At 39.3% G+C, this 13,566-nt stretch overlaps 1 protein-coding gene across 1 annotated transcript; it reads right to left on the bottom strand.

Moving 5' to 3' along the window:
- Positions 1 to 5,669: 5,669 nt before the first annotated feature.
- On the bottom strand, positions 5,670 to 13,497 carry LOC139445130 (mesencephalic astrocyte-derived neurotrophic factor homolog). The gene is made up of 4 exons (XM_071226228.1): positions 13,124 to 13,497; positions 12,125 to 12,249; positions 10,287 to 10,428; positions 5,670 to 9,530 (listed from the first exon to the last, which is right to left on the bottom strand). The coding sequence occupies exons 1-4, from the start codon at positions 13,227 to 13,229 to the stop codon at positions 9,340 to 9,342; spliced, it is 564 nt and encodes a 187-aa protein (XP_071082329.1). The 5' UTR covers positions 13,230 to 13,497; the 3' UTR covers positions 5,670 to 9,339.
- Positions 13,498 to 13,566: the final 69 nt, after the last annotated feature.

The following is a 13,566-nucleotide window of genomic DNA, read 5'->3' as shown; positions in this document are numbered from 1 at the left end:
AACTACAGTTATAACAAACTAACAATAGTGGTCCCTTTCAGTTCGTTAGAACTGTGGTTTACTGTATCATGAATGTATCCAATCTAAATGAAGAGAACATTTGATATCCATCTTAATTAAAAAAGGAATATGACTGAATGAATTTATGTATTTCCAGCAAGAAACAGCTGTTATTAGCACAGGCCTTTGTAAAATGTTGGAAATGTTTATGTCCCAGCTGGGAACTATCAATAACATAATTACAGTCTGTCTGTCTGATCGTGGCTTTTACACCATCAGATCCATAAATTGTGTCTACTTTGTCATCCGTCAACTTCTAAGTAATGCCTATTAAACAATACATCAGATGTTGCTCCAATAATTAGATCTTTACTTAGTTGAAGTAGTTTCTGACTACAGGTGAGGTTAGGTGAAACAGGGTTCAACGTCACTTTCAAGATTGTTGCACTTATAATGATGTGTGTGTGTGTGTGTGCTTGGTTGCTTTTACTAGTGCGGACTGGTGCCGATTTATAGTGCTAGCCCTCAAAGGCATCAAGCCGCAGTTTAACATACTGACTCCGAGCTGAACAGTCCCAGTTTTTGCCCCTTAATACACGTACCAGGCAGAGTAACAAAAAGTACCATGTTTTGGCATCTTTTGGTATGACAAGGCCTGGGATCGAATTCACGACTTTCCGCTCTCTGGGCAAACGCTATACGAACTGGACCACAGAGGCTGCCTCTGACCACAGGACTTGACGGGGCGGTTGGGTAGCCTAGTGGTTAAAGCGTTCGCTCGACACGCAGAAGACCCGGGTTCGATTCCCAACATGGGTACAATGTGTGAAGCCCATTTCTGGTGTCCCCCGTCGTGATATTGCTGGAATATTGCTAAAAGCAGCGTAAAACCATACTCACTCACTCTCACTCACAGGACTTGACACTGGGAACTTGATCTAACTTGCACCAGGTGCATAGTGACATTAAAACCAAGTTGCACCAAACAGACCATTATGCACCTTGGTCCCATCAATTGATGGGTAGAATAGGTCTTCAGCAACCCATGCTTGCCGTAAAAGGTGACTATGCTTGTCGTAAAAGGTGACTAATGGGATCGGGTGGTGAGACTCGCTGACTTGGTTTGATGCATGTCATCGATCCCAATTGCAGGGATTGATGCTCATGATATCAATCACTGGATTGTCTGGTCTAGACTCGATTATTTACAGACCGCCGTCATATAGCTGGAATATTGCTGAGTGCAGCGTTAAACAACAAACCAATCAAAGTTTACCATAGGTCATTTTGAATGTAATGTCGAATGAGGTTGAATGATTTCTGAAGTAGGCACCTAAACATGATTTTCTTTCTTCTTCTTCTCTATTCTGATACTACATGAACTGACAATATGTTGTGATGAATACTATTTGGAGATGTAACTGTGATATTTGCCTTGTGAAAGAAAACTTAAACTAAGAGTTACTGCATATGGCACAAGGTGTTTTTTGCATTTATCATGGTTATGCATGTATTGTTGATATACTGTAAATCTTGAAATTAACGCGAGCGTAAATTAAATGCGAAAAATGCGAGTGGTCTTGGCTCGCATTATTAAACATCGCATTTATATCAGCAATAAGACATATTGTGTAGTAGAAATACCAACTTAGACATACACTGAAAACAAACAACTATGTTTTCTACATCACTGTTTATTGAGCAGCACTTGTAACAAGTATATATCATTCAAACACTAATTACATCCTGTTAATTGTCACTGCTGAGGTCAAGACAAGAGTTCTACTCACTTATGTCATCACTGATCACACCTGCAAGTCCAGACAGTGCCATTCACCCAACACGGTGTCTTTGTTCTTTGCGACTGTGTCAAAGGCTGACACGAGCCAGCTCGCATGCATTGTTTTAGCGGAAGTACAGTACTCAGCGCTAATAAGCAGTTCTATTTGGTGTGTGATTGGATTAATGTAAGGATGAGGATTCTCCTGTAAACCTGTCAGAGGACATTTTCTTTAGATAACATATCCACTGCTGCTTGAGAGGAGGGGGGTGTCGCATTAATATTGAGTCGCATTTTTGGCAAGGGGCCAGCGTTCGCATTCTTTTGGTGAAGAATGTCCATTGTTCTTGTGTCAGGTGACAGGAGATAGATTTATTGTGATACTGGTTGTTACATCATGATGGGATGATCAAATTATTTGACTTGCATATTGTTCATGAAACATGTCCATCTTGTAACCATTGCGATGGTCGGGTATGGATTCAAATGAGTGAGTTGTGCCTTAACGCCACTTTAAACAGTATTCCAGTTATATCGTGGCATGTCAGCTTAATGTGGGAGGAAAGCCCGAAGTGATGCAGGTCTTAGATGTTTACCACTTCGGTGAAACCCACTATATAGAACAGTGTTCGTTCTATAACCCACAGTTTGCCTGGCTAAGACATTATTATTTTTGACTGGGCAGTAAAACAACATTCACTCATTTATTTCCATGTTTTAGTTCAGTCTCCATAATGTTCCTTTCTCATCTCAACTTGATGGCATTGTGAGGAGTATTTCTTACTTCTAATGAAATCTTCAAAGGTTTTTGATTAAAATGAAAGGAAAGTATGTAATAATATCTATGTTGTTTCTTCTAGATAAAAGTATGTATGTTTAAGATAAATGATACAATCAAGCATGTTGCATTTGATGACTACATGTTCAAATTTCTTCTAATCATACTTTAAGGGCACAGAAAAAAAATATACAGGGCTCAATTTAAACATTTAAAACATGCACCAGTGCAACCTATAATTATAAAGTGCAACTAAATCGTGTTAAAACATTTTATATTTGTTTGACTGACCCTTACTTTTCCACACAAGGGTCTTTGAACACACTGAAATTCCTCTGATTGGTTGGTTGGTTGGTTTGTTGTTTAACGCCGCACTCAGCAATATTCCAGCTATAAGACGGCAGTCTGTAAATAATCGTGTCTGGACCAGACAATATCATGAGCATCAGTCAACCGAATTGGGATAGATGACATGCATCAACCAAGTCAGCGAGCCTGACCACCCGATCCTGTTAGTCTCCTTTTACGACAAGCATTGTCACCTTTTACGGCAAGCATGGGTTGCTGAAGACCTATTCTACCCCGGAATCTTCACGGGTCGAATACCTCTGGGCTTCATGTGACATACTGTATCACTAATCCTGTGTAATTTGTCCATTCATCACCACTCGCCCTTTCCGTAACCTGCAAGAAGACTTGTCTCCCTATTGATGAATGTAATGTGCGAAAATAGGACAAACCAATCAGAATGCACATATGATTTCAAGCTTTTGTCAAAGAATCCCTCAGAAATAATTTTTGATTTTACATGTCTTGAATGTTAAAATATACCCAAGACACAGTTAAATGTGTTCAATCATGCTGTATAATTCCGCATGTCCCAGTGTGCTTTAAATTGCATCTGAAATATATATAATATATGGGGGCGAATGTAATTTGTCATGTCATTGTCCAACATGTACGTATGTTTCTCATGTTTTACAGCAATACCGGTACGTCGTTATTACCTGTAAAATCACGAGTCATCAGAGATCTGAGATATTGTTATTTACATGAGTTTATGCATCTTCATTTCAACTTTGATAAGACTCGTGAAGATTCCGGGATAGAATAGGTCTTCAGCAACCCATGCTTGCCATAAAATGTGACTATGCTTGTCTTAAAAGGCGACTAACGGGATCGGGTGGTCAGACTCGCTAACTTGGTTGGTGCATGTCATCGATCTCAATTGTGTGGATCGATGCTCATGATATCAGTCACTGGATTGTCTGGTCCAGACTTGATTATTTACAGACCGCTGTCATATAGCTGAAATATTGCTGAGTGAGGCGTTAAACAAACAAACAAACAACTTTGATAAACTGATAGGACCAGTGGGCAACCTGGTTGTCTGATGCCACTAGGTTTTCATGTCAGCATGCACTGGTGCAAGTTAACTCAAGTTCCTTACATCGAGCCCTGCTATAGTTTCAAGTTCCAGTCAAATGTGCAAGCATGATTGTTGTTACATCTAATTGAAGTCAGACAGTTTTCAGCGAGTTGGAATTGTGTTTAGCATGGCTCGTTCCAGCTGTTTCCAACTGCACTCATCTCTGTAAATTTGATAAGGTAGAGTCACTTCCCATAAGTATTTACTGTGCTTGAATGATCTATAAAATAAAACCAAATGTCAAAACAAGGAAGATCATGTTTGTTTTTTTTTCTCATCGTCAGCTATGGTCATGTTGCCAAAATTATTTCCTGAATATATTATTCTGATGGGGAAATATATCTTGTGTTTGGGGCTTTACGAACTTGAAAATGGGCACGACTATGTGAGTGTGTTGAGTTTCATTATACATCGAACACTTTTTCACGTAAATGAATACCACAGTCCTGACTGACAAAGGGTGATGTGGTGTTCAACACTGAAGGCATCAGCTGAGTGTCCTTATCACCAACAAAGAAGATGCTAATCTATTTACATCACAAGGGCTATGAAGTATGAACACAAAGCACTTACACAATGTCAACCACTGACACTCATAGAGAGCATTTCTAACAAGAATAGATTTGTTTTTGTTTGTTGTTTAACACCGCACTTGGCAATATTCCAGCTATATGACGGCGGTCTGTAAATAATCGATTCGGGACACGACAATCCAGTGTTGACATTATGAACATCGATCCCCAAAATTAGGAATACCGTAGGTGAAATGGGTTTAACGTTGTGTCCAAGATTATTGCACTTATATAGCGACATGCATGTACGTGTGTGTTTGTGTGGCTGCTTGTACTAGTCTGGACTGATGCTGATTTATAGTGCTAGCTCACTGTGAGATACCATGACGCAGTTTATCAAGAATACCCCTCTCAGACACAGTATACTGACTCTGAGCCGACCAGTCCTTGTTTTAGCCCCATAATGCCGAGCGCCAAGCAGGGTAACAACAAGTACCATCTTTTAATGTCTTTTGGTATGATGCGGATGGGGATCGAACCCCGGACCTTCCGCTCTACCACTACACCATGGAGGCGGTCTCAACACAATTGGGATACGATGACATGCAACAACCATGTCAGCAAGCCTGACCACCCGATCCGGATAGTCGCCTCTTACGACAAACATAGTCGCCTTTTACGGCAAGCATGGGCAGCTGAAGACCTTTTCTACCTCGGACCTTCACCGGAATAGAATTGCTGATCACATGTATATGTCAATGAGTTGGGTCTAAAGCTGTCTTGAACAGTACTCTGGTTACATTACAGCGTGTCAGTTTAATGTGGGAAGAAAGTCTAAAGTGATGCAGGTCTCGTACGTTTACCACTTTGGTGAAACCCACAATCACAGAAATGTTGCCGACAGACCTAGAAACAATCGTAGCGAACCAGGGTTCGAACCCACAATCATAGATATCTTATATGTCCAATGGATGCAACTCTCTACAGCAACTTGCACACACACATATATATGTAACATGCGATCTTCCATGTAAAGAGTCCAACACATTTTTTGGCAACCGCCAAGACTTGCAGTGTAAATCATTTGTTTCAATCTCGACATGAATGCTTCATAATCCAATATTTTGTGTCAGTTCAACCCTGAACATGTTAAATAAAAACTGCGAGATATGAAGTAGTTAACAAGTTTAATGTCCCAAAATAAGTTGTATTCTTTCACTTGTGCTTGTCTCACACCCTTTACATGCAGCTTAATATTTCAAGTTCTATAAACACATTTACACCAAGACAACTATACACAATTTACAAGTGCATACTCATTCAAGAACGTGGTGGACGACATGAGCTGATATTGAAGTTCAAAAATGATTCGGACATTCTCAATCAAGAAGTTCTCTTTCAGACAATGTTTAGTGAGTGAGTGAGTGAGTTGTGTTTAACGCCGCTTTTAACAGTATTCCAGTTATATCACGGCGTGTCAGCTTAATGTGGGAGGAAAGCCCGAAGTGATGCAGGTGTCAGATGTTTATCACTTCAGTGAAACCCATGAGCACGGGTATGGTGCTGACAAACCTAGAAACATAATCGGGGCGAACCAGGATTCGAACCCACAATCATAGGTTTCTGGCATGTCCACGGGACGCAACTCTGCACAGCGAATCACGGCACCTTGGACGACTGGGCCAGCCGTGCCCCCCAGACAATGTTTAAACAGCCATGAATAAATAATAACATAAAGGAAGGAAAAGTTCTGATAGAGGTATTTGGTATCATGAAAACATTTTCTAAATGTCACGAATTCGTGTTTCCATGGTAATCAGAAGTTCTATGACATCACAGCTTGATCAACTTGAAAATATGAAAATACAGGTCTTAAGTCAAGAAAAAGCTCAAACAAGGGTTTACTCAAAATGACATATTAATATTTAGATCACACACATACTGTTAAACACTGAGCTGATGTGGTCAGATCATTTCTTTCTACCGTAATATTTTCTCTGAATCCAATGTTCAATGGCAGACAGGACTTGACCTTAACTCCCAAACTTCAAAGAAACCAGAGCTCCATTGCTATTGTGATCGTAACTCCCTTACTTTAACATTGGCTTACGATAGTCGTAGCGCTACGATCACATTGTGGATCGGGACAGTGAGCATGAATTCTTTCACGGCTAACCAGGCTCCCATTCCACAAAGCAATCTTAGCGCTATGACTATCATAAGCCTATGTTAAAATAAGGGAGTTATGATCACCTTAGGGCTAAGATCGCTTTGTGGAACGGGACCCAAACCTGCTTGCCAATAATTGTAGCAAAGCAATAGAAAGTAGTTTCTACTGCTGTAGACATGTGGCCCAACATGGGAGAAAAGTTAGGTCGTTGATTTACGCGAGTTCGGAGAAGCCCATGTATGGTACCGACAGACCAAGGTCTGCCCACTTGGCTCCCATCTGCTTCGCAGACTCCATGATGGAGAGCAATGTCTTTATACACTGCTTAGTGGGTACAACAGTCATAATGATAGTCCAAATCTAGGATAAAACAAATACATGAACCAGAAGTGAGTGAGTGAGTTGGGTTTAACGCCACTTTTATATCGCGGCGTGTCAGTTTAATGTAGGGGGGAAGCCCTAAGTGATGCAGGTCTCCGATGTTTACCACTTCAGTGAAACCCACGATCACGGGTATGGTGCTGACAAACCTAGAAACATGATCGGGGCAAACCGGGATTCGAACCCACAATCATAGGTTTCTGGCGTGCCCAAGGGACGCAACTCTGCACAGCGAATCGTGGCGCCTTAGACGACTGGCCCACCCGTGCCCCTACATGAACCAGAAGATGGAGTGAGGTTTTACGCCGCTTTTAGCAATATTTCAGCAATATCACGAAAGGGGACACCAGAAATGGGCTTCACACATTGTACCCATGTGGGGATTCGAACCCGGGCTTTTGGCATGACGAGCAAACGCTTTAACCACTATACTACCCTACTGCCCTTACCAGAAGGAAAGACCTACCTAAGATTACATACATCACAATTCCCAATGATTATTTTTATGATACATTTATATAATGTTCTTATCCAATGTACTTATAATGTACTTATACTAATATCTGCTGAAATGTGTTTTATTTGTTCCCCAACCAGTGGATCTGTATGCATTCAAATCATCATTCTCACCTCCCTGGGGAGTATACAATGATGTAACATTTGTGAAATAGGTGACAAAACAATGACGTCGGACTAGCGAAAGGTATGTGCATACATCATCTGTAAGATGCCTCAAAAAACAGGATGATCATAATGATTTTTTATAAGAGGAGATTAAAGTATATTCTTTACAAACTTAAACTAGAAAACATGAGAAAGGTAAAAATGTTGTCAGGTTTGGTTTATTGGTATTGTTGCATCACACAGTATTCAATATATTAAATAAATATATTATGGTATCTGGGATCAGAAATGAAAGAAGAAAGCAGTTCTGGTGTAGGCTTTTCCCTTCACTGCCCTCTTGACCCTTGACAACACGTGATGCACAATGATATGTTAAGCCAATGTACGCAGATGAGGGGACAATGGTCATTGTTGGGTTGATAGAACTTTAATCTACATCACGGTTCTAACCGATTTCATAGAAATGACTTACTAAGTCAGTGTTCTGCCAAGACACTGACCAACTGGGGACAGGGATCCCTTCAGCATAAATACATGGGGTTATTTTCAAAACTTGTGAGGTCAACCTCTCCAATAACATAAAACTTAAAAACCCATGGAATGGAGGTCATTAACGCCCTTAGCCAGACACGGAATTTTAACAGGACATCTTTTACAGATATTAAGATTTAAAAAATGTGTATACTCAATTCTGAATGAACCATTTATGACTTTCAACCAAATTGAGATACATACGGCAACTAAAATCATGACGTTTACATTCAAAGTAGAAGCAGCCGTCTTGTGATGTAAACTGATTTTGAGACAGAAGTGAATCCTATAATCATATAAATAAACCCATCTACATGAATGCGCCCCTTGTCCCACTGAGAGTATATATCATGCGCCAATCTATAAAATATTTCGAGAATCCCGCGAGGCCACTGCCTCGGCAGAACACTGCTAATTTCTAAATTGGATTTGCCAAATGAACTGCACAACATCAATGGTGTCAGTTTGTGGATGGCAAGGCTAAATCACATGGTTTTAAACCAATTCTCCAGAAAAGAAATACGGTCCAATTTGGAATTGGTCAAATGAACTAACATGGCTACACACGATGATGAGGGCATGAGAGAGTTTATGTACAGTATTAACAAACATACATGCTTCATGTCAACAATGTCATAACAAAATAACTTAGACGACGTAAGAGCATACATTTAAATAATGCAACAGCAAGTCGCATGAAACAGAAAATTCACAAGAAAAGTATGTTACCATATAATACAGGGACACCATGAATAATTCTTATCAATTGTCCCCATGTCAGGATTCAAACCTGGACCTATATGCAACAAATGAACACATTTACCTCAACACTACCCCAAATTAAATCACAATAAATTTTATCCAAAAAAGCCTTTTCCTGGTTTCTTGTGTATCAGAACTGTAACAAGTATGTACAGACTTTCAATTTTTGTCAATGTTATATCAAAAGAATTAGCAGTCAAGATACCATGACACGATCAATTCCTGTTTCGTATAATAATAATAATATGCTTTCATTTTTTCGCAATAACCTAAAATATTAACGTTGTATTATTTAGATGTATGCAAATCTGTGTTATACATGGAACAGAAATGACCCTTTCATGAAAATTAAGTTCTAAAACGACATAATGATCAAAGCTCTTCCCTCTTCTTGTGAGCCTCGGGGGCATACTTGGGCATCAGTTCTTTAATAACACGTACAAAGTCTGATTTTTCGGCACATCCTTTGCAGGCAGACGATTCACCCCACCCCTCAAGGATCTTCTTCAATTCCTTGACCTTCATTTTCTTGAAGTCAGCCTTGGAAAGGTCAATCTCCTTATCTGAGGAAATAAAATGTATTGTGTTATAATTTTAATCAATGTCAACTGGCAATCATACATAACCACTGTTGATTGTTTAATTATGAAAGATATGTCTTGGTAAACAATGAAGAAATATTCAGGAACACATACGGTACTACAGCTTTACTATTTTTATATTTTCTTTCTTTCTTTAGTGCCCTACTCATCAATATCCCAGCTATATGTAAATAATCAAATCTGGACCAGACAATCCAGTGATTGACATCATGAGCATTGATCAACGCAATTGGGATACAATGACATGTATCAACCAAGTCGGAAGGGGTGCTAATTGGGATTGTTCACTAGCCAATATATTAGCAAATATCGCCGTGGTTCGCTTATTAGAGCTGGGCGGTTATTACGCCGAATACGATATACAGACACTGGGACGTTTTTGTGTATTGCTGCTTGTTCCAGTCCGGAGAAATACCGATTTATAGTGCTAGCACACTGAGATATCATGCCACAGTTTAACATGAATACCCCACTCAGACACAGTATACTGACTCCGAGCCGACCAGTCCTTGTTTTAACCCTTAATGCTGAGCGCCAGACATGGTAACAACAAGTACCAGCTTTTAACATCTTTAGGTATGACACAGCCGGGATCGAACCCCGGACCTTCCGCTCTCCAGGCAGACACTCTACCACTAGACCACGGAGGCTGTCACATACTGGGTCCTCTCATGCTGCTGTAGAAATCCACAGTGCAATTAACGACGAGGAACTCACCATATTTCAGTTCACAGATCTGGCTATCCTTCTTCTTAAGGTCTTCACAGATCTTCTCATTGGGCTTGTAGAAGCTGACTGGTTTGGAGATGTCCTGAAGGATTGCAGTTGCTGAGGTCTCTAACCCCCCGACATAGTAGCACTGAAACATGAAGCATGCACCATAGAAATACATACGATCTCATTCAAATCAAACCTTACTTCTCGCTACGGCTGCACAAAGATCTGAGGACTTCCCACTCAAGTCACATCAGACCGACCTTTCGCAAATGACAAATGGAATGAATGACACGAAGTCGACATTTGCCAGTCAGAAGACAGTTTTCTCATGCATTACTGCCATAGTTTCAAACTGGTGACTACGTTTTGAAACATAACTTGAAAATTTTTCGATAATAATGAAACATTTGAAATCTGAAAAAAGAACTTCTAGAACAGCTTACAGATGTCCCAGATTGCATGGATTCAGTCATAAAGCCTGTAACTGTCCTTGGGAATACCCCATGTTAAGTCTTTTGAGGCTGCATGATTAGAAAACACATTACGACTGTCCTTTCATGATCTGGTGAGAGACACTGATTGGCTGGATGAAAGGTCGTTCTGATGTGACACGTAATGGGATGTCCTCAGATCTTTGTCAGTGGTGGCAGGGCTCACTTATACCCTCGACTTCGAATCCAACATATTTCCAATATTTTCTCAGAAAATTCTCTTATCGAAATCAAACATTGCACTGCACCTCTCCAATTGGTATAGAAACTGTACCCCGATTTAAAAAAATCCTTGAAGTAGATTAAAGTTACAGCTTGCATGAAAGTTGAAGTAAAACAATTTCCTACGTTCCAAAGATGAAAAAAATCATATTTTTTCAGAAAATGCAGATAAGAATTAAACTTTGCACTGCACCTCTTAAATTTGTCTGGAAACTGTTCCCCCAATTTGAAAAGAATCCATGAAGTAGCTTTTCAGCTTTAGGTCGTACAAATGTGTATGTAAACATATTCTAATGAATTCTAATGAATTTTAAAAAAAAGAAAAGCTGTACTTTTAGTCTAAAAATTGAAATGAAACCTCACACTGAACCTCTCCTATAGGTATAAAAAGTGGTCATCAAGTTTGAAAAGAATCTATGTAGTAGCTTTGAAGTTATAGGTCACACAAAAAAATGTCCTAAACAGGACAGGCAGACGGACGGAATTCATTGGTATAACTATAGACCCCTGCCCTTCTAAGTCAGGGGTATAATCATGATAATAATGCAAACAATTACTTGAGAAACTACGAAAAACTGAATATGTAAGTAGTCATAACATTGTCTGCCAGACACGTTGGGCAAGTGGAAGAAAATTTCATGAAGCCTGACAGAAAAGTTACCAGCTGCAGGCAAGGTTGGAAACTGGAACTTTATACATAGACATGCAGTTAACTCCCTTGCTGGGCAGAACCATCCCCTCGTTATTGAGGTTTTGCTTGTTTGTCGTTTAACGCCGCACTCTGCAATATTCCAGCTATATGATGGCGGTCTGTAAATAATCGAGTCTGGACCAGACAACCCAGTGATTGACAGCATGAACATTGATCCTTGCAATTGGGATCGATGACATGTATCATCCAAGTCAGCGAGCCTAACCACCCAATCCCGTTAGTTGCCTTTTATGACAAGCATAGTCGCCTTTTACGGCAAGTATGGGTTGCTGAAGACCTATTCTACCCCGGAATCTTCACGCTATTGAGGGAGAGCATGAAGAGTACCCATGCTAACCCCATGTCCTTCTGCTTAGGAGATGCACAAAGTGTCTTACTTTCTATACACAAAATCATGATCAAAAGATTCTTACAAATCTTTCTTCTTTCAAACGAAGGTTCTTGCAGAATTTCTTGAACTTTGCTTCAATTGAATCTGTAGATTTTCTATCTCCATCAGCTAACTGGTCTGTGAACTTGTTCAGAGTCTTGATGCAAACTGAAAAAAATAAATAATGCCCAGTTGGAAATGTATTATACATTAATACATGTATCTTTATGATGAACGTCTAACTTTCACAGGCAAAAATATATATTTTTATTGACCAAAACTGAAAGTGTGCAATCCGGCTAATGGTCTCCGTTCCATTTCAAATATATGCGACAACTTAACAATCACTAACAATAATCTGATCACAAATTTTCCATTTCCTTAAGTTTTACACATCAATTTGCTTTCTCAGAGAGATAATGATCCATTTCAAGCTTGTCTAAGAAAATGAACATGTATGCGTTGCCTCATCATGCTCATGCCAATTTCTTGAAACAAATTATCAACATTGCAATAATCGAGCTTTAGTACTATTATTATCACATTCTGTTAATCCAAACAAATCATAGATCTATATATAATAATGCAACTCTCTTAATATTTCATATTGGTTCAATATTTCATCAGTTATTTCATCGTTATCACCTGAATCGGATCTAAAAGTATTTTGGTTATGAACAAACTTCATTATCTGTTCTGTTCTACCAAGTCTACAAAACATCTATACTGACTCCTATATATTGATATGTTGTTTACAAACTATCATAACTCATAATTCACTCCCATCCATTTCTGTAGCATGTGTAGTACCTTATCAAGATAAGAACTATTGTCATTATTGAATCCACTACCATAACAGTATAAAGAATTTCATAAATAATTGAAACACACTTTGAATTCAAATATAAATGAATGAGATAAAATTCATTTTGGCCTTAATCGAACCAAGATTTAGTGACCCCTAAGATTCTGAATTTTCGGTATGAATTTTATGAAGTAGACCGTATCAAGTTAATTATTCAAACTTCAATAAATACCTTACCTTCACAGTCTCCTTCTTTCAAAGCTGCCCAAGCTGTTGTTGCGACACTGTAAATCACAAATAGCGACAAAGCTTGGACAACCCCAACTTTCAATGTAGGAAGCATGTCTGTATGTTTTTCCAGACAATCACACTCCCTCAAAATTCTAAATGTCAATTCAGTGACAGATCTATACAAAACTGTTCGCTTTGTTTTAAATTCGTCCTGTCGCTTCGGTCTAAGAAATCAGACTTCTTGTGATACACCTGGAGCACGTCCTCTAAAACGATTGAGAAAATTCAACACAATTTACACACGTACACGTCAGTGAATTTCAACAAGCACGCGTGTACCCGGCAATTCTAGTCAACTCGCGTGTAGTCGACGTGTTTCCCTCACCCATAGTCCAGTTGGCGAAATTTGATTGGTTGTTTCAGATCTAAATATAGATACTCGCGCGTAG

Source organism: Haliotis cracherodii, unplaced genomic scaffold (genome assembly GCF_022045235.1).
Source record: "Haliotis cracherodii isolate W230 unplaced genomic scaffold, xgHalCrac1.p SCAF_6, whole genome shotgun sequence".
Taxonomy (NCBI): Eukaryota; Metazoa; Mollusca; class Gastropoda; order Lepetellida; family Haliotidae; genus Haliotis; species Haliotis cracherodii.
This window is presented reverse-complemented; position numbering and strand designations above follow the sequence as displayed.

What these genes read in the sequence shown, in the direction of transcription:
- LOC139445130 (XM_071226228.1), bottom strand. Translation starts at nt 13,229, where the DNA reads ATGCTTCCTACATTGAAAGTTGGGGTTGTCCAAGCTTTGTCGCTATTT. An exon ending in GTTTGAAAGAAGAAAGATTT is followed by an intron (nt 10,429 to 12,124) that starts GTAAGAATCTTT and finishes TTCATGTTTCAG; the next exon opens with TGCTACTATGTCGGGGGGTT. An exon ending in GATCTGTGAACTGAAATATG is followed by an intron (nt 9,531 to 10,286) that starts GTGAGTTCCTCG and finishes TTATTTCCTCAG; the next exon opens with ATAAGGAGATTGACCTTTCC.